The sequence below is a fragment of the Chiloscyllium plagiosum genome, unplaced genomic scaffold, assembly GCF_037043375.1.
Source record: "Chiloscyllium plagiosum isolate Xiang-an unplaced genomic scaffold, Cpla_swu_hap1 HiC_scaffold_26, whole genome shotgun sequence".
Classification (NCBI taxonomy): Eukaryota; Metazoa; Chordata; class Chondrichthyes; order Orectolobiformes; family Hemiscylliidae; genus Chiloscyllium; species Chiloscyllium plagiosum.
The window spans coordinates 20,892,921-20,911,417 of record NW_028270164.1 but is presented as its reverse complement, the minus strand read 5'-3'; the positions used below and the strand labels follow the sequence as shown (position 1 = coordinate 20,911,417).

Genomic DNA, 18,497 nt, shown 5'->3' with positions numbered 1-18,497 from the left:
ACCTACATCCTAAATCTTCTGATTCTACTTCACTCCAACGGAGTTTCCTGACAGACTTTTTATTAAATTCAACTGTGGGACCTGGGCATCACTGATGGAACCAGCATTTACTGCCTGTCTCTAGTTGCCCTGAAGAAGGGGATGGTGAGCTACCTTCTTGAACTGCTGCAATAAATGTGCCAGTTAATTCTGGGCTTAGAAGGTCCTGGAAAAATCCTGAAGAAGGGCTTATGCCCGAAACGTCGATTCTCCTGTTCCTTGGATGCTGCCTGACCTGCTGCGCTTTTCCAGCAACACATTTTCAGCCCTGGAAAAATACACCACACATAAGGTCGGTGGCACAGTGGTTAGCACTGCTGCCTCACAGCGCCAGAGACCCGGGTTCAATTCCCGCCTCCGGCGACTGACTGTGTGGAGTTTGCACATTCTCCCTGTGTCTGTGTGGGTTTCCTCCGGGTGCTCCGGTTTCCTCCCACAGTCCAAAGATGTGCAGGCCAGGTGAATTGGCCATGCTAAATTGCCCGTAGTGTTAGGTAAGGGGTAAACGTAGGAGTATGGGTTGGTTGCGCTTCGGCGGGGCGGTGTGGACTTGTTGGGCTGAAGGGCCTGTTTCCACACTGTAAGTAATCTAAGTAATCTAAGAATTTATGACAATCTGTCATTTGCCGCCATTTCTTAGATGATCCTGGCTGCTGTCAGAGATGGACAATTCTTTCAAAGGTTGCACAGTAATGGTATATATCTGGCTCAGCATTCCAAACCATTCAACAGCAATAACGTTGTTGTACTTGTCCGATAGATAAGCACTTCACTTGCACTGAGGATTAATTTTTATCAGTTCATTCTTTCAGACTTTAATTATTGTTAGGTAAGAAAGATATACATTTTTAAATCTTTCCTTTAATCTCTTAATTCCATTTTTCTTCTTGTTTCGCTTTTTGTTATAGATTTGGTATTCAGTACTCTAGTTGACAAGTCCTGGCTCAGCCTCTGTGGTGCTCATTAATGTTCTTATTAAGAAAATGCATAGGCTCATCCTGTTGGTGTGGGTTTGATGCTCTGTGGAGGGCACTGTGAATTGTTTGGTTCTCTAATGTACAATATGTTTCAATACAGGATCCCCCAAAAAAGCCCATGTAATGAACAACTGGCCCTTTTTTGGCTGTATCTTGTGTTAGTAAATGAAATGTCACAGGTCACAGCAGGGATTTGGTTAAATAGAATAAAAACATTTTTAAAATGCTATACAGAGAGTTTATTTTATGTTTTTTTATTTGCAGTTCAAATGCATTCAAAATGAATCATGGAAGGTTACTGAACACATAGAAATGTTCAGATTTATGAAGAATTTTGGAAGATAAGGAGGGAAAAAGCAGTTATATTAACTAAATTGGTAATGAGGGCATGAATTTTAAGCCAATCATGAAAAGAATTAAAATGAGAACGTAGGACTTTTAACTTACACTGAAAGGGCAATGGAAGTAGAATCTTGTAAAGCAAATATATATTTGGAAAGTGAGTTTTGAGAAATATATATATGTACACATATTTGGAATATAAAATGATAGCAATATGGAGAAACATAGATAATTAATTGACGGCTATTTGAGGAGAGCCACAGGGAACCAAGTGGCTACCTTCTGTTCAAACTCGTCTTACTGGAATATGGAAAGAACTAAAGAATATCTCTGATTAATATGCATACATGTGCTGCAAGTGTAAACTCAAGCAGATGGAGTATTACCAACAAATTTAAAAATGGAAAAAATGTTCATTGCATCATTTGCTTGATTTACCAACCAGATCTATATCATGCGATTGTCCACAGAAAAACAGGAAAGAATGTCTCTCATTAAATATGGCAATGAAAGAAGGAGGTTAAACTATCATTCATGTGGCCTGTTCATCAATTAATTATCCAAACTTTTGAGATGAATTTTGTGTTCAATGTTAAATGTGGGTCAGTAAAGTTTCTGTTGATTTTACAATGGTTCTCTATGCCGCACAGAAAAATGGTACAGTTAGGTGTTTGTGCAATTTCTGTGGGGTTTCTGATGATCACACATTGAAACATTAACAGGAGATGGAAGAGAAAACCAAATTCCTTTCCAGGGTATTAATAATAAGGCTTTCAGTTCACCTCAAAAGTTTTGTGTTCATGGTGCACTCAGTTTTTCAGTTTTAACCTAACCCACCCATTAGGAAACTGATGGGATCACATTGGCTAGCTGATTATAATTTATTTTGACTTCATGGCACAATTTTCTAAACTGAAAAAAAGGAAATACATGAAACAGAAATAATTTCTCCTGTACTTCTATTGAACTGTAAACTACACTGTATTGTTGAGAGACAATGGGTGTTTCAGAACTTGTGTAGTTTCAAATGTGCAGTATCTATAAGAACAATCATTCAACATATAAACAAGAAACAAATGAATTAATTTTTCTTTCCAGCCTTTCCAAGAACGTCCAAAGCTTGCTGTGCCAACTCCGATTCTGCCAGATCAGGCATTGCTTTCTAAGATTCCAAGAACATCTTTAATTGCAGGTATAATTTGAATTGAAATGTTCGACATTGTTTGCATGACACTGATTTGATTCAATCCATCACTGGGGAAATAATTGATGAAAAAACTTTGACTATCTCAACAATTCTATTTAAGCCATTTAAAAAATAATATCATTTCAAACTCACATTTTCAGCAGTTGTGTACTGAAATATTATTTGATTTGGTTTTGCAAGTAATGGTAACAAAAGCAGAAATTGCTGGAAAAGCTCAGCAGGTCTGGCTGCATCTGTGGAGAGAAATCAGAGTTAACATTTTGGGTTGAATTGACCTTCCTCAGAACTCCTAGATAATTTGACACCAAAAAGCTAATGACAACTTTTTTGAAACGTGAAAGGGCTGCTGGGGGTGAGATCCAGGCCTGTGCATGTAATACAATGTGATAGCTCCTTACAGGGAGGAGGATGAAATTTAACACAAATCTTCTCGTCCTTCCCCCCACCGCCCCCCCCCCCCCCCCCCACCACCACTCAACCCAGTGCCGATTTATATATTTACAAAAAGGGAAAAGGTGAAAACTGCGATGATGAGTTATTTTTAGGAAATTGTCAGCGCACCAACACATTTAATGAGAAAACCAGGAGTGTCCTGGTAAAATGTGAACTTCTGATCACCCTAGATGCAAATGCACTTGTAATGCAAACCCTGGATCATATTTCAGGAGCCTGAAAAAAAGGCTTTTGTAATCTTGGACTTTGATAAGTATCTATTTCAGATAAGAATTCATGTGATTATTTTATTTTGATTAATTTAATCGTTTATTCTAACAGTAGGATATGGTTCGCACTTGAGTCATTTTATATATTGTCCATTGTTTTTCACTTGTTCTAGTTTGTTCCTTTGTAATTTCACGCTCTTTAGTATATCTTCCCAAAGACATCGCTTGGAGTCAATGGTAAGCTGGGGAAGCTCACCTTATTGATCATTGTCCATGTGAAGTGGGCTGCCTCACTTTTAGTGACCCTGCAGGTAAATGGATTGCTGGCACTTCAAGATTGGAAGATTAATAATGTAGTCGCTTGGTGAGGTACTGGAAAGCAGTTGCAAAAGAGAACTGGGGTGGGATAATTGGCAGTAAAAGTAGACTTTCTTCCTGTGCATGGTGATTTGTTTGTTTGCGCTGAATTCTGTAACATCCCTGTGAACCAGCGTTCTCACACTTGGAAATGTCACAGTCCTTTTTTGCTTAAAGTAGGGAACCTTCAAATGACATTTGTGACTTCAGAGAACACCAGGAAAAAAATTCTATTTTTGTTTCTGTTGTTGAACTAGGTTAAACATCACGGAGTACATACAGTGGAAACCAGGCAAACTTATATTGGATCATGTATTTTCACAAACTGTTTTGCTTAAGTGGAATTAATATAAGCAAATTGTTTTTTGCTACGGCAAATATAATTTAAGTACCATGATAAAACAAAGTTAAAGATCACACAACACCAGGTTATAGTCCAACAGGTTTAATTGGAAGTACACTAGCTAGTGTGCTTCCAATTAAACCTGTTGGACTATAACCTGGTGTTTGATTTTTAACTTTGTCCACCCCAGTCCAACACTGGCATCTCCAAATCATGATAAAAGAACCTCTTGTCAATAAATACAGATAAAATATTCAAATGAAAGATCTGACAGTTGTATACAAAGTAAAACAAATGCTTAATGCAAGTGATTTTACTTAAAGAAAAATCAAATAATCTGGCTCCTCATCCAAGAAGACTAAAAACCTACTAATTATGACAATGCACTGTTCTGTTGAGTGACCTTGGCCCAGGAAGTTTCTATGGTTCCTGAAATAGAGCAGTTCAGGGAAACCAATTTGATTCCTGTTTTGGAAAATTGAAATGATCTGGAAAATGATGAGATTTTAACTTGATGTCAAGCTGTTTCGACTAATCAGAGTTTTAATAATGAGACATAATTCAAAGATTTAGATCTAGGAAGCGAATGAGATTATTTATGTGTTGCTTGACTGCACCCTCCCCCTTACAGACTCCATCCTGACACAAAGGTAATGAAGAGTGGACATGGTCTTTTTATTGTTTTGGTGATTTCCATGGCTGTACTTTGTAGAGGGTCAGGAACAGGTTCAGATCTTGTCAACAGACACAGTGACCTCTGGCTTGACTGAGCCACTTAAACGAGTCTGGAATAACGCAAAGAACTGCGGATGCTTCAGATCTGAAACAAACAAAAACAGAAATTGCCGGAGACATTCAGTAGGTCTGGTAGCATCTATGGAGGGAAAGCAGAGTTAATGTTTCGAGTCCTGTGACTGTTCTTCAGAACTCTTGAACAAGGCTCACAGGATGTGAAAATTTAACTCTGCTCTCTGTCCACGGATGCTGCCAGAACTGCTGAGTTTCTCCAGCAAATTTTGTTTCTGTTTGCTTTAAATGAGACTGGATGTGGGTTTCCTGCCTCCCATCTCATTTTCTGGATTGTTAACTGGGCACTTCTGCACAGAGACAGCCAGAAAAGTAAAATTCACCTTGGACGTAGCACCAAATCTCTGTTGGATTATTGCAGTCTACATTGGCACCAGGAGATGTAGAGAATCATAGAATCTCTACAGTGGAGAATGAGGCCAATTGGCCTATCGGGTCAGCACCGAAGAGCATCCCACCCAGACCCGGTCCCCCACCCTATCTCTGTATCCCCGCATTTACCATGGCTAACCCACCTAGCCTGTACATCCCTGGCTACTATGGGGCAATGTAGCATGGCCAATCCTCCTAACCTGCATACCTTTGGACTGTGGGAGGGAACAGGAGCACCTGGGAGAATGTGCAAACTCCCAACAGTCAGTCACCCGAGATTGGAATCGAACCCAGGTCACTGGCACGGTAAGGCAGCAGTGCTAACCACTGAGCCACCGTGTAACGACTCTCTAATGGTTTTGGGAACTTTATTTATGTCTATCCAGTACTTTACTATAGGATCAGAACATTTGGCTGCCGATCATTGTCAGCAGCTGGAAAAGTGCCTACGTTTGACAAGTAGCAACCTTTTCTGATTTTCCTGTGCCCTGTACATGCCAGAAGGAACAACCCAGGATGGGCCTGGGCTTGAATTGTCCTTGGACAAGCATAAATGAATTTGGGCAAGGAATCTGTGGACAGTAGCAGCAGGTGGGCGGCATGGTGGCACAGTGGTTAGCACTGTTGCCTCACAGCGCCAGAGACCTGGGTTCAACTCCCGACTGTGTGGAGTTTGTACATTCTCCCCGTGTCTGCGTGGGTTTCCTCCGGGTGCTCCGGTTTCCTCCCACAGTCCAAAGATGTGCAGGTCAGGTGAATTGGCCATGCTAAATTGCCCGTAGTGTTAGGTAAGGGGTAAATGTAGGGGTATGGGTGGGTTGCGCTTCGGCGGGTCGGTGTGGACTTGTTGGGCCGAAGGGCCTGTTTCCACACAGTAATGTAATGTAATCTAATGTTTCGGTTGCCTTGGTCGAAATAGGAATAGGAAATAGGAAATGGAGGGAACAGAAAAATCTGTAATAAGTTGTTCCAGGTATTCAGTAAGGTATCAGTGAAAATAGGTCAAGAATGTAGTGATGGAAATGCACAGCAGGTCAGGCACCATACGAGGAGCAGGAGAATCGACGTTTCGGGCATAAGCCCTTCATCAGGAATGAGGCTTGTGGGCCAGGGGGCTAAGAGAAAAATGGGAGGGGGATGGGGGTTTGGGGGGAAGGTAGCTGAAAATGTGTTAGGTAGATACTGCCTGACCTGCTGTGCTTTTCCAGAACTACACACTCAACACTGATCTCCAGCATCTACAGTCCTCACTTTCTCCCATCAGTGAAAATAATTTAAATAAGTATAAGTGAATGAAACAGTTAACCATGACAAATGAAGAAAGAGGGGTTAGACTTGTTTAGTGAAGACAGGGAACGGAGCTTTAGATTGGGCACGGGAACTGCTCACCATTGCAGAATGATATTCAAAAATAATTATGTCCAAATGTAATAAAATTAAATCTGCAAGTGTGGCAATAATCAGGATCAATTACTTGCGACAAAAGATTCAGCCCATGAACTCTGTTTCTCTCTCCTCAGATGCTGCCTGATCTGCTGAGCATTTTCAATATCTAGCTTTTGTTTTATGGCTGAGTGCAAATAGTGTTGAATATTTTGGAGGGGTATTTGCTGGGAAGCCCAGTAAGGTTTCTCACCTTATCTTACCAAATATCCCTCAATAAGCACCTCCCCCACCCCGATGGGGTTTCTCACATTTGGGAGGCAGTGACCTAGGGGTATTATCATTGGACCATAAATCCAGAGACCTAGGTAATTTTCCCAGGATCCAGGTTCAAATCCTGTCATGGTAGATGAGTTGAATAAAACTCTGGAATTAAGAGTCTGAGACCTTGAAACCATTGCCGATTGTTGGAAAAACCCATCTGGTTCACTAAAATCCTTCAGGGAAGGAAAATGCCATTCTTATCTGGTCGGACCTACATGTGACTCCAGACACACAGCAATGTGATTGACTGCCCTCCTTGATGGGCAATAAATGGTGGTCTTGCCATCGGTGCCCTCATCCTGTGAATTAATATAATATCTGATGCCATCCCCATCTTACTACAAGCTGTTCCCAGGACATGTCACTATTCAGTGAGTAGCTGCTGAAAAATCAGCCTCCCTTGCTCGATCGTTAGGAGGCTGCTGTGCAACTGAATAAGTGTTGGCAATCTGGTGTTTCCCCCTCACTGGCACTGTAATGGCATCGCAGCCACAAGGCCATGTTGACCATGGCATATAGTTGGCATGGCTGACACTCCCTTGCACAAGCAACTTCATTTTCTCACCCTAGTCACTGTTTAACCACCAGGTCCACACAGCTAACCTGTTGTAAGCTACAATGCTTCTGAAGACTCTCCCTGAGACCACAGTACTTACTCAATTCCCAGTGGTCACCCATTATCTTGTACTTAATCAGTAGGGAAACATTTCATACAGATAAACATAAGTTTTTATTGATGGACAACTAAAGGGAACACGAAGGAAACAAACATGGACTATAGGATACACCTACAATGCCTCTTGACCTTGATTGCCTATGATGGGTTTCTGCATCCAGCTATCATCTACTGTCTCCACAGGAGGGGGAGGGGTGTGCGGCAATAGGCTGTCAGGATAGTGCAAGGTTAAAGGGACGTGTAAGGGGTGCGGGTGGTACCTGGAAACCAGGCAGGGCCAGATGTCAATCAGATCCTGTTTGTCTTGTAATGCCTATGGCAGCTGAGCTCTGCCATCCACAAACAGACATTCTTCCCACTCCAATTCCTCATCCTTCTCCTCAGGCAACTGCTGTCATGTCCCCAGCTCTCAACATCTATCGCATTGCTTCATTGCCTGCTCCAGTTGTGTAGACCACTCCAAGCTGCAGAACTGGATCTTCAGTTATCCGTTCTACTGTGATCCAGTTCACAGTGTGTGCACCAACTTGGCAGAAGGAAAAAGTGCTTGCTGCGCTCCGATGCTTGTTCCATCTTAGATCCACCACAGCCATCCCACTCTCCATTGCATTCAGTAGGTTCTTTCATCATATTTAGTTGACTTGTAATGCCTCTCTGTTCCCCTTATCCCACAGCCTTCTTGGAACTTCCACAATGATGGGGACTGTTGCCCAGCATTCACCGCCTTTTATGATATTACTGTTAACTTCTGCATCACTAAGATGACAATGGTAGTTTAACCAGCACCAATGGCATGGTGCTTCCTGCCTTTGAGCAATATTTGATGCATAAGCACAACCACTCTGCATGCATTGCATACATGCGAACAAATGATTGCTAATGACAAGCAGCTGGAGTTTGCAAACCTATGCTTCATGTATTTGCCCCTGCAATGTCCTAACTTTCACCCATTATAGTGACACTGATTTACCCCCACCCTGGGTGCTGTACTCCATTTTTCAGTTGCATAATGCAGCTATGATGCTGGTTTTGTTTCTGACTATGTTGCTTATGGAGTAAAAGGAACACAAATGAAAGCACTGAGCATCTAAGTATTAATGTTCTAAGGTTCTAAGATAATGTTCTTCCTAAATCACAGAAGTCAGCTTGTATGAACAATCTATTGCTACAACAATCTAAATAGGCCCAATACAAAGGAGTTGGGGTTCCTCCATGGAAACACAGCTCACAGTCAACACTTTCAGCACAAAGCAGGGTTTCCAGATATCATCACCCCCTTCTCCCTATAACCTGGCACAACCCTTGCAGCCCATTTCCACTCCTGTGGAGACACACTACATTGAACTTTGCCTTCACTGTCCTCACTGCCCCCTGAATCCAAACATTAGACTTTAATGATGCCACCCTGCTCCTCTACAATCCCTTTGTAGAGGCCACAGTGGTTGTCGCTGCCAATAACATCTCCTCTGGTAGAGTATAATGCTCTCCAAAGCTGTTCGGCATTCCTGCCCATACACGTTGAATTTCTCTCTGTGACCATCCTTGTTCCCACTTGCATAAATGTCTCTGCTTCCTTCCTCACATCCTTGACTCCCACATTCCTTTTGGCAGTGATCAACTTGCTTCCCTCCAATAAGGCTTTGCCTTAATAATCGATGATGGAGTTTAATTGTCACAGACCTCGGAATTACTTCACAAGCTAAACATGACTGACCAAACCCTTGACCGTTGTCCTTGCAGCTTTCTGACTGACAGAACACCATTCCCCTGCCTGCTGCTGTTGTGCCTGCAGGACGGAGCATTGCCCAATCCGTGGACTGCAGTCAGACAGATCGCTTGACACTGGGCATCCCAAGCTGATGACTGATTGTGGTCAGACCCCTGGACTATGTGCAGACTGTGCCCTGAGTAAAGGTACCAGGATCAACATTTCCTGTAATTTTCTTCCCGGCTGCTTGGGTCTGTGAGGTTTCTGTATGGCAGAGACTTCCAGAACCAGAAATCTAAACCGTGATTGATACATAACTGTACAGCTTAAAGGGAACAATGAGCAGGCCCTCTAAACCAATGCAGACCCCTTGAATAAGTTGAAGACTAATCCCGATTCTGAAGAGGTGTCATACCTGACTCAAAATGTCAACTCTGTTTCTCTCCACAGATGCTGTCAGACCAACTGAGTGTCTTCTGTATTCTCTGTGTTTGTTTCAGATTTCCAGCATGTGCAGCATTTTGCTTTTGTTTGAGAGGAATTTAATGTCTGACAGACCAATTAAGTTGAAGAGTCTATTTCTTTCCTTTAATAGTGGAGGATGAGAGAGGCATAGGCAATATTGTGAACAGAAGACATCTATGTACTGGGAATGTAGCAGACAAAATCCAATTATTTAGAAACAAAATTGACTAAGTCTTCCCACTTCGGGTGAGAACAGGGAGCAGCAATGCAGTTATCGTCGATCTTGAGAAAAAAGATCAGGAGAATAGTGACATGGTGGCTCAGTGGTTAGCACTGCTGCCTCACAGTGCCAGGGACTCGGATTCAATTCCGGCCTTTGGTGACTGTCTGTGTGGAGTTTGCCAAATGCCCTATTTCTATACAGTAGGCATTCTATGAATATCTGAGGAAGACTGAAACAAAGATTTTACCCCATAAATCCCATGTTTCTGAAGCACTTTATACTCTATTGCAAAAGATAAATTTGAACTAATTTATTATGTTTTCATTTTGTAGGCAGTGATGTAAAAGTGAGCAACAACAAACCTAATGTTGGAAACTATGGGCAGAATATCAGCATGCTGGAAGATGACTGCATTCCACCACCTCCTCCAATGGCTCCTCCACCACCTCCAACTCAAAGTATTTATCAAAATCCACAAATGACCTATTTGCCTTATGAAGTGACTATCCCACCACCTCCTCAGATGGCTCCTCCTCCACCACCAGCACTACCTTTAAACATGACATTACAACAAAAATTTATTCCAAACTACCAACCTCCTGAAACAACCTTTTCTCCACCTCCTCTACCTCCAAATATGATTCCTCCACTGCCTCCAGCAATGGCACCTCACAAATCTTTCCCAAAGACTGATTTGTTCTCAAAAGCATCTTCCCCATCCAGTACAACAAGACCTCCTGCCCCTCCCCCCTTTCTTCCACCTGATGATTATTCTCTCAACTCACCTCTGCAAAATAATGTTTCAAAATACAATCATATTAAACAGCCTAAAAAGTCACCACCACCTCCTCCACAAAGAGAGTTGATACAACACAATCATTTTCATGTCAAGCCTGAAAGGGAGACACTGTCTTCTTTCAAATTCTTCCCGAATGCTTCACAAAAGTTAGTTTCCGATAATCAGTCTTTGTATATGGCAGAATCTCCTGAAGTGATTTCACAACCTCAAGTTGCATCAACTTTCAATCCGAAAGCAACAGCAAAGCTTTTTGGATCTTCAGAACCCGTTAACAGATCAGAAAACAGGTCAAGTTCTGACTGGCAAAATAAAAGCAAGTCCATGATAGTTATGAGAGATGCTGACCAGTATACAATGGACCACACTGGGGAGATTAATCACACTGCTTCCATGCACATGAACACAAATGAAAGCACTGAGCATCCAAGAATGAATAAGGTACAAATAGATCATGTTCCTCCTAAACCACAGAAGCCAGTTCGTAAGAACAATCTATTGCTACAACAATCTAAATCAACCCAATACAAAGGAATACTTTCAGGTTCCTCTATGGACCGTTGCACAGAGGATGAGAAAGAAAAGAACTGGAGCAACAGCATGGAACTTCGGCAGAGCAGTTTAAATCAACCTCATGATTCTAACAGCAATCAAAACTTGGCCCATTCAACCATTTCGAACATTGATTCTGAAATAAAAAATGGGAACCACAGAGCAGGAGACAAGATAAAATCCACTGTGATCAGAGATTTTGAAAACCAGAGTTCCTCAGAAAATGTTACGTTAGATCTTCAATCCTTGAAACCAGTTGAGAAACCAACCACATTAACAGCAGAGATTCCAGATTTTCCTCCAGAACAAACTCTGCCTAGCCCAGAGCAGAATATAGATCCACGTTCACCACTGGCACTTCTCATGGCTGCAAAACAGCGAGATTCTAGTAAAAACAAAAGAGCTCACAAAGCATCTTCAGAAACGGCTAACTTATCCTTGGGAGGCACTCGGTTCATTCAGTCAACAAATTCAAATACAATCCATATCACACCAATAGCTAATTACAAGGATCGTTCTTTGATATCACCTGCTGAAGAAGATAGTTCAGCATGGAACAAGCAGGGAGGTGACCTCATCAGTCCTCTGAACAGCACCAGAAAGAGTCTAGATTGGTCAAAACCTTCATCCCACTCTGCATCACGAGAAACTGCAGAACCAGAAGACTCTCAAAATGATGATGACATGTCTTTACTTCTGATCCCACCTCCACCATGCTTTAGTGATGAAGAGATTGAAGAACCCTCATTTGAACTTCTGCCACCTCCACTTGAATTTTCTAACCATAATGAAAGTTATTCTGCTCAACCAGAAAGAACAGTGCACGTTGAATCTGAGATTGACAATCATCCCTCTGCCAATTCTGACAAGAAAGGGCTTTGTCTGCAGGATCCTGACCATTTTACATTTAATCACCATAAAAATCTTAACAATAAAAATACTCATTCCATTAGCAAGTTGCCAGTAAACACTTCGTCGCTTCCTGTCAAAACAAACATTGTTCGGCAAAAGCCAGCGATTGCAGAAAAGCCCACATTTATCAATAGCACTGTTGTGAATGGGGGTCCTGGAAAATATCAAAATTCAAAGCATGTTTCAGATCCGCACAGTTATTCCCCTTTAATGCCTAAATCATATGAAAAAAATATACCCAAGATGGAAGATCAGCAGACAGAAATGGTACCATCAACAAACAAACTGGTAATGAAGAATAAAGTAATTAATGAACTGCAGTCAAAAGTGCAAGCCTTGAGCACAGACAATTCTGATGTTACAGCCAAAAGGTGAGTTCAAATCTGTGCTGGAGTAATCCTCTTGGGGAGCAAAGTTCTTAAACAGCTTATATAAACAATTAGAGTTCTGTATAAACCATTTAATTCCATTCTCTATTTTACTAATTGTTCAAGTCCTAATACAGATGATGCTGCATTGCTGCAGGAGGACTGCGTTAAATTCCATTTTTCAGATGAGATGTAATGCCAAGACTTTATCTAACCACTCAAGTGGATATAAAAAGATCCCATAGTACTGTGTAAAAGAGCATCCTGACCAGTATTTCTCTTTCAACAATGCAAAAACATTACCTCATCATTATCACACTGATGATTGTGACAATTTGCTGTCCATTTTATACATTACAACAATGATTGCACTTTGCAAATACTTCATTGGGAGCAGAATGCTTTGAGTTGCTCTGTGGTTACAAAATGTAAAATTTAAATGCAAGTCTTTTAATCACCAACTTGTTCATCTCTGATTATGTTCTGAGGAAGGGTCACTGGATGCAAAACATTAATTTCTGCTTTCTCTCCACAGATGTTGCCACATGCTGAGTTTTCCCAGCAATTTCTGGTTTTGTTTCTGACTATGTTGCTTATGGAATAAAAGGAATTTAGCAACAGGATTAGGCCACTTAACCTCTCAAGACCTCTCACTGTATTCAGTGAGATCATGGCTAATCTGTCACTTTGTTTAACCAATTTTGCCCCAAATCACTCAATAGCTGTTGGTAATAATAATCTCAGATTTAAATTTAACAATATTACTTGTCATTTGTGACAGTGTTGTAAACATTTACCACCCTATGCACATTAGAGGTATTTCCTAGTTTCATTCCGAAAATGTATTGCACTAATCTTTCAACATTGTTCCCAGTCCTAAATTCCCCAACTGGTGGAAATGGATTCCTACTATCTAGAGTAACTGCTTCTACAATATTTTGAAAATTTCAATCAAACATTCGTAATTCCAGGGATTAAAACTTTGACTTGTGTAATGTTCTTGGTATTTAGGCAGTGAAGTCCAGATTTTACTTTGGTAAAGTTTCCCTGTACTCTCTCCAGCCTTAATTTCCCAGAGTACTTCAGCTGTAATTTAACCAGGACATTATATAGCCTGTATTCTTGTCCTCTAGATATGATGACCAGCATTCCATTAGGCTTTTGATTGTCTTCTGTGTACAACCATGTTGTCATTATATATTAATGTTATGGTTCTGTTTGCCGAGCAGGGAATTTGTGTTGCAGACGTTTCGTCCCCTGTCCAGGTGACATCCTCAGTGCTTGGGAACCTCCTGTGAAGCGCTTCTGTGATCTTTCCTCCGGCATTTGTAGTGGTTTGAATCTGCCGCTTCCGGTTGTCAGTTCCATCTATCAGTTGCAGTGGTGGGTATATTGGGTCCAGATCGATGTGCTTATTGATTGAATCTGTGGAATAGTGCCATGCCTCTAGGAATTCCCTGGCTGTTCTCTGTTTGGCTTGTTCTATAATAGTAGTGTTGTCCCAGTCGAATTCACGTTGCTTGTCATCTATGTGTGTGGCTACTAAGGATAGCTGGTCGTGTCATTTCGTGGCTAGTTGGTGTTCATGGATGCGGATCGTTAGCTGTCTTCCTGTTTGTCCTATGTAATGTTTTGTACAGTCCTTGCATGGGATTTTGTACACTACATTGCTTTTGCTCATGCTGGGTATCGGGTCCTTCGTTCTGGTGAGTTGTCTGAGAGTGGCTGTTGGTTTGTGTGCTGTTATGAGTTCTAGTGGTCGCAGTAGTCTGGCTGTCAGTTCAGAAATGTTCTTGATGTATGGTAGTGTGGCTAGTCCTTTGGGTTGTGGCATGTCCTCGTTCCGTTGTCTTTCCCTTAGGTATCTGTTGATGAAATTGCGGGGGTATCAGTTTTTGGCGAATACATTGTAGAGATGTTCTTCTTCCTCTTTTTGCAGTTCTGGTGTACTGCAGTGTGTTGTGGCTCTTTTGAATAGTGTCTTGATGCAACTTCTTTTGTGTGTGTTGGGATGGTTGCTTTCATAGTTTAGGACTTGGTCTGTGTGTGTGGCTTTCCTGTATACCTTTGTGGTGAATTCTCTGTTCGGTGTTCTCTATACCATCACGTCTAGGAATGGGAGTTGGTTGTCCTTTTCTTCCTCTCTAGTGAATCGGATTCCTGTGAGTGTGGCATTGATGTTCTAGTGTGTGTTCCCTATTTCTTACATTACAATGTATTCGCCAAAAACGGATACCCCCGCAATTTCATCAACAGATGCCTAAGGGAAAGACAACGGAACGAGGACATGCCACAACCCAAAGGACTAGCCACACTACCATACATCAAGAGCATTTCCGAACTGACAGCCAGACTACTGCGATCACTAGGACTCACAACAGCACACAAACCAACAGCCACTCTAAGACAACAACTCACCAGAACGAAGGACCTGATACCCAGCATGAGCAAAACCAATGTAGTGTACAAAATCCCATGCAAGGACTGTACAAAACACTACATGGGACAAACAGGAAGACAGCTAATGATCTGCATCCATGAACACCAACTAGCCACGAAACGACACGACCAGCTATCCTTAGTAGCCACACACCCAGATGACAAGCAACATGAATTCGACTGGGACAACACTACTATTATAGGACAAGCCAAACAGAGAACAGCCAGGGAATTCCTAGAGGCATGGTACTCAACCACAGATTCAATCAATAAGCACATCAATCTGGACCCAATATACCGACCACTGCAACTGCCAGCTGGAACTGACAACCGGAAGCGGCAGATTCAAATCACTACAAATTCCGGAGGAAAGATCACAGAAGTGCTTCACAGGAGGCTCCCAAGCACTGAGGATGTCACCTAGACAGGGGACGAAACGTCTGCAACACAAATTCCCAGCTCGGCGAACAGAACCACAACAGCGAGCACCCAAGCTATAAATCTTCTCACAAACTTTGAATTATATATTAATAGTTTGGAGGAGCCGGTGTTGGACTGGGGTGGACAAAGTTAAAAATCACACAACACCAGGTTATAGTACTATAAACTGGTGCTGCGTGATTTTTAATATTATATATTAAAACATTATATATATAATTTAAATGTTCTATCTTACACCTGCAATGATATTTGTTGTCTAAAATTATCTAGAATTTTAGAAAAGTAAATAATATTATACAAGAGGTAAATCAAATGAAATATTTACTTCAAGTTTTGTATTGTTGCATTATTGATGTATTGTTGCATTATTGATCGGTTTATAGTAGTTCAATATTCAGTCAGAACCACTGAACTTACAGCAGAATTGAATGCAGGGGAGGTGGTGGGTCTGGATGAGATGCTTTCTGGAGGGTTGGTACAGACTCAATGGGCTGAATGACCTCTTTCTGCACTGTAAAGATTCTATGATTCCACGACTTCTTGGTATTGAAGGGAAGTGAGGTCAGTGAGCACAGATTAGGCAGTAGTAAAGCATTGCTATTAACTGGGAATTTGATCTCAGAATATTACTGAGTTTGTAGTTATCTTGTGGTTTTAAATTGTTACATTTACAAAGTAAAACAACTTTTATGAATCTTCCTACTCTTTTCCAGCTCTCAGAATGCACAACATCCACAATCTTATGGGCGGACCTTCACTATCCGGCCTGGTACAAAGCAACCAATAACTGTGGTATACCCTCCAACAACTAAATGAAGATCTGCTCTTTTTGAACCAAAACGATTTTCCACGGACTCCAAATATTGTAGGTATCACCTAATTAATGTCAGAGAATGAGGAGAGGCAGTGGCCAAGTGGTATTATCACTGGATTGTTAACGTAGAGACCCGGGTAATGTTCTGGGGACCTGGGTTGGAATCCTGTCACAGCAGATGGTAGAATTTGAATTTATAACTATCTGGAATTAAGAGTCTAATGGTAACCATGAATCCATTGCGAATTGTTAGAAAAACCCATCTGGTTCACTAATGTCCTTTAGGGGAGGAAACTGCCATTCTTATCTAGCCTATGCGACTCCAGACTCAAGCAATGTGGTTGACTTTCAACTGCCCTCTGGGAAATTAGGGCAATAAATGCTGGCCAAGCCAGTGATGCCCTCATCCCATGAATGAATGAAAACAAAATCTTTCACACTGACTTTATTAACATTCCCCAAGGAGATATTTCTGAACATCCAAATTTCACCCTACTTATTTGAGTTTATCAGCACTTGGTGTGTACATACGCTTTGCATTTGTGACACATTCTGAAGAAGCCTTTTACCAGCAATAGCTTGTTTATATTGTGTGTATCTTTGTGTAAAACATGGTAAAAATGCTTTTAAGAGATATGCCTTTTTTGAACAATCTTTCTGAAAGACATCATTCTTCTGCATGTTGCATAATACAAAGGCTCCTTCTGTAATATCTCAGCATGGTTCTAGCACATTATCTTGTAACATGCAGATTAAACAATGAGCTTATGCTGCAGTAATCGTAATCATGGGAGTATAAGGAAAATTATTTTTTTTACATAACTGTGTACACATTCTATAAGCCTGTCTTAATCAAAAATCTTAACCAAATACAGAGAATGTCCTGTAAAAATATTTAATTATATTTTCAATTTTGAATTATTTTCCCAATAGATGTATGTTAACATGCATTGTATGTTTCTTCCCCAGAGTAAAAGTTTTAAAGTATTTTATATATTTTAATGAAATACTGACATTTATGGCATTTATTAATGGTTGATGTGAAAAATTGCACTTATTACACAATCCATACTTAACTCAATCTGCCGACACCATCCGCATGTAATCTCTATGTTGTATAAATTTAAAAATCACAATGAAACTTCTTTACCAAATCAGGGAGACAGAGAGGGGAAAAGGGTTGCCCTGTGTTTCTGTATTTTGATTTGTATAGTGACTTTGACTTGAAATGAAACATTTTTATTTAACTGGTCTATTTTGGATAAAGGTCAAAATGTAATCTAGTGTGAATTTAAGTAAGATTATATTGTAGAAGTATCCATGTATAATATTCATTACCTCAATGCTGCATTTCCTTTCTATAATATGTACACCAACATCTATGATAAAGATGCTTATATGTTTGGTGGTTTCTCAACAGGAAAAGCTGATGCTATACCTCAAGAAATCAATAAATGTTAATCTTGTACAAATCAGTGTCACCATGCCATTTTGAAAATGCACTAAATCAACTGTACATTTCTGTTTAATATTTGCAAATGTAATGATTCAGATTTTCAGTTGGAGAGTAAATATATTAATTTTTAATATATTAATATATTAATTTATTAAAACCATTTTGAAAACATGCATAAGAACTTAAGAAATAGGAGCAATTGGCCATTCAACCCATCAACCCTCCCATTCATTTAAAGTATTTTAGCTGTTCTACTACTTGTCTCAACTTCTCTTTCATGCTTGTTCAGCATCGCCCTAAACTCTTTAATATTTCAAAAGTCCATCCAACTCCTCTTTACATACTTTCAGTGCTCGAGCGTCCTCAACTCTCTGGAATAGAGAACTCAAACATTCACTCACTTCTGAGAAGAAATTCCTTTGCATCTCAGCTTTAAATGAGTGTCCCCTTATTCTCCAGTTTGAGATTTCCCCCACTAGTGGAAATACATTCTCACCACCCTCAGAATCTTGTATGTTTTAATAAGGTCACCCCTCATTCTTCTAAACTCTTAACGAAGAAAAGTCTAATTTGTTCAGTCATTCTTGAAAAATCAACCCCTCACCCAAGGAATCAGCCTACTGAATCTCTTTTGAACCTTCCTTAATGCCAATTTATCATAGAGTCATAGAGATGTACAGCATAGAAACAGATCCTTCGGTCCAACCTGTCCATGCCAACCAGATATCCCAACCCAATCTAATCCCACCTGCCAGCACCTGGCCCATATCCCTCCAAACCCTTCCAATTCATATACCCATCCAAATGCCTCTTAATGTTGCAATTGTACCAGCG

The 18,497-nt window shown here is 40.8% G+C and overlaps 1 protein-coding gene across 4 annotated transcripts in view; it reads left to right on the top strand.

Annotated features, from left to right (window-relative positions):
• Positions 1-17,679, top strand: part of LOC122563152 (uncharacterized) — a 62,436-nt gene extending 44,757 nt beyond the window's left edge. For all 4 annotated transcript variants that reach the window (XM_043716621.2, XM_043716623.2, XM_087973547.1 and 1 more), the window contains 3 exons: positions 2,457-2,550; positions 10,218-12,516; positions 16,107-17,679. In XM_043716621.2, the coding sequence (XP_043572556.2) occupies positions 2,457-2,550; positions 10,218-12,516; positions 16,107-16,209 (2,496 nt within the window). In that variant the 3' untranslated portion in view covers positions 16,210-17,679. The remainder of the gene's footprint in view (positions 1-2,456; positions 2,551-10,217; positions 12,517-16,106) is intronic.
• Positions 17,680-18,497: the final 818 nt, after the last annotated feature.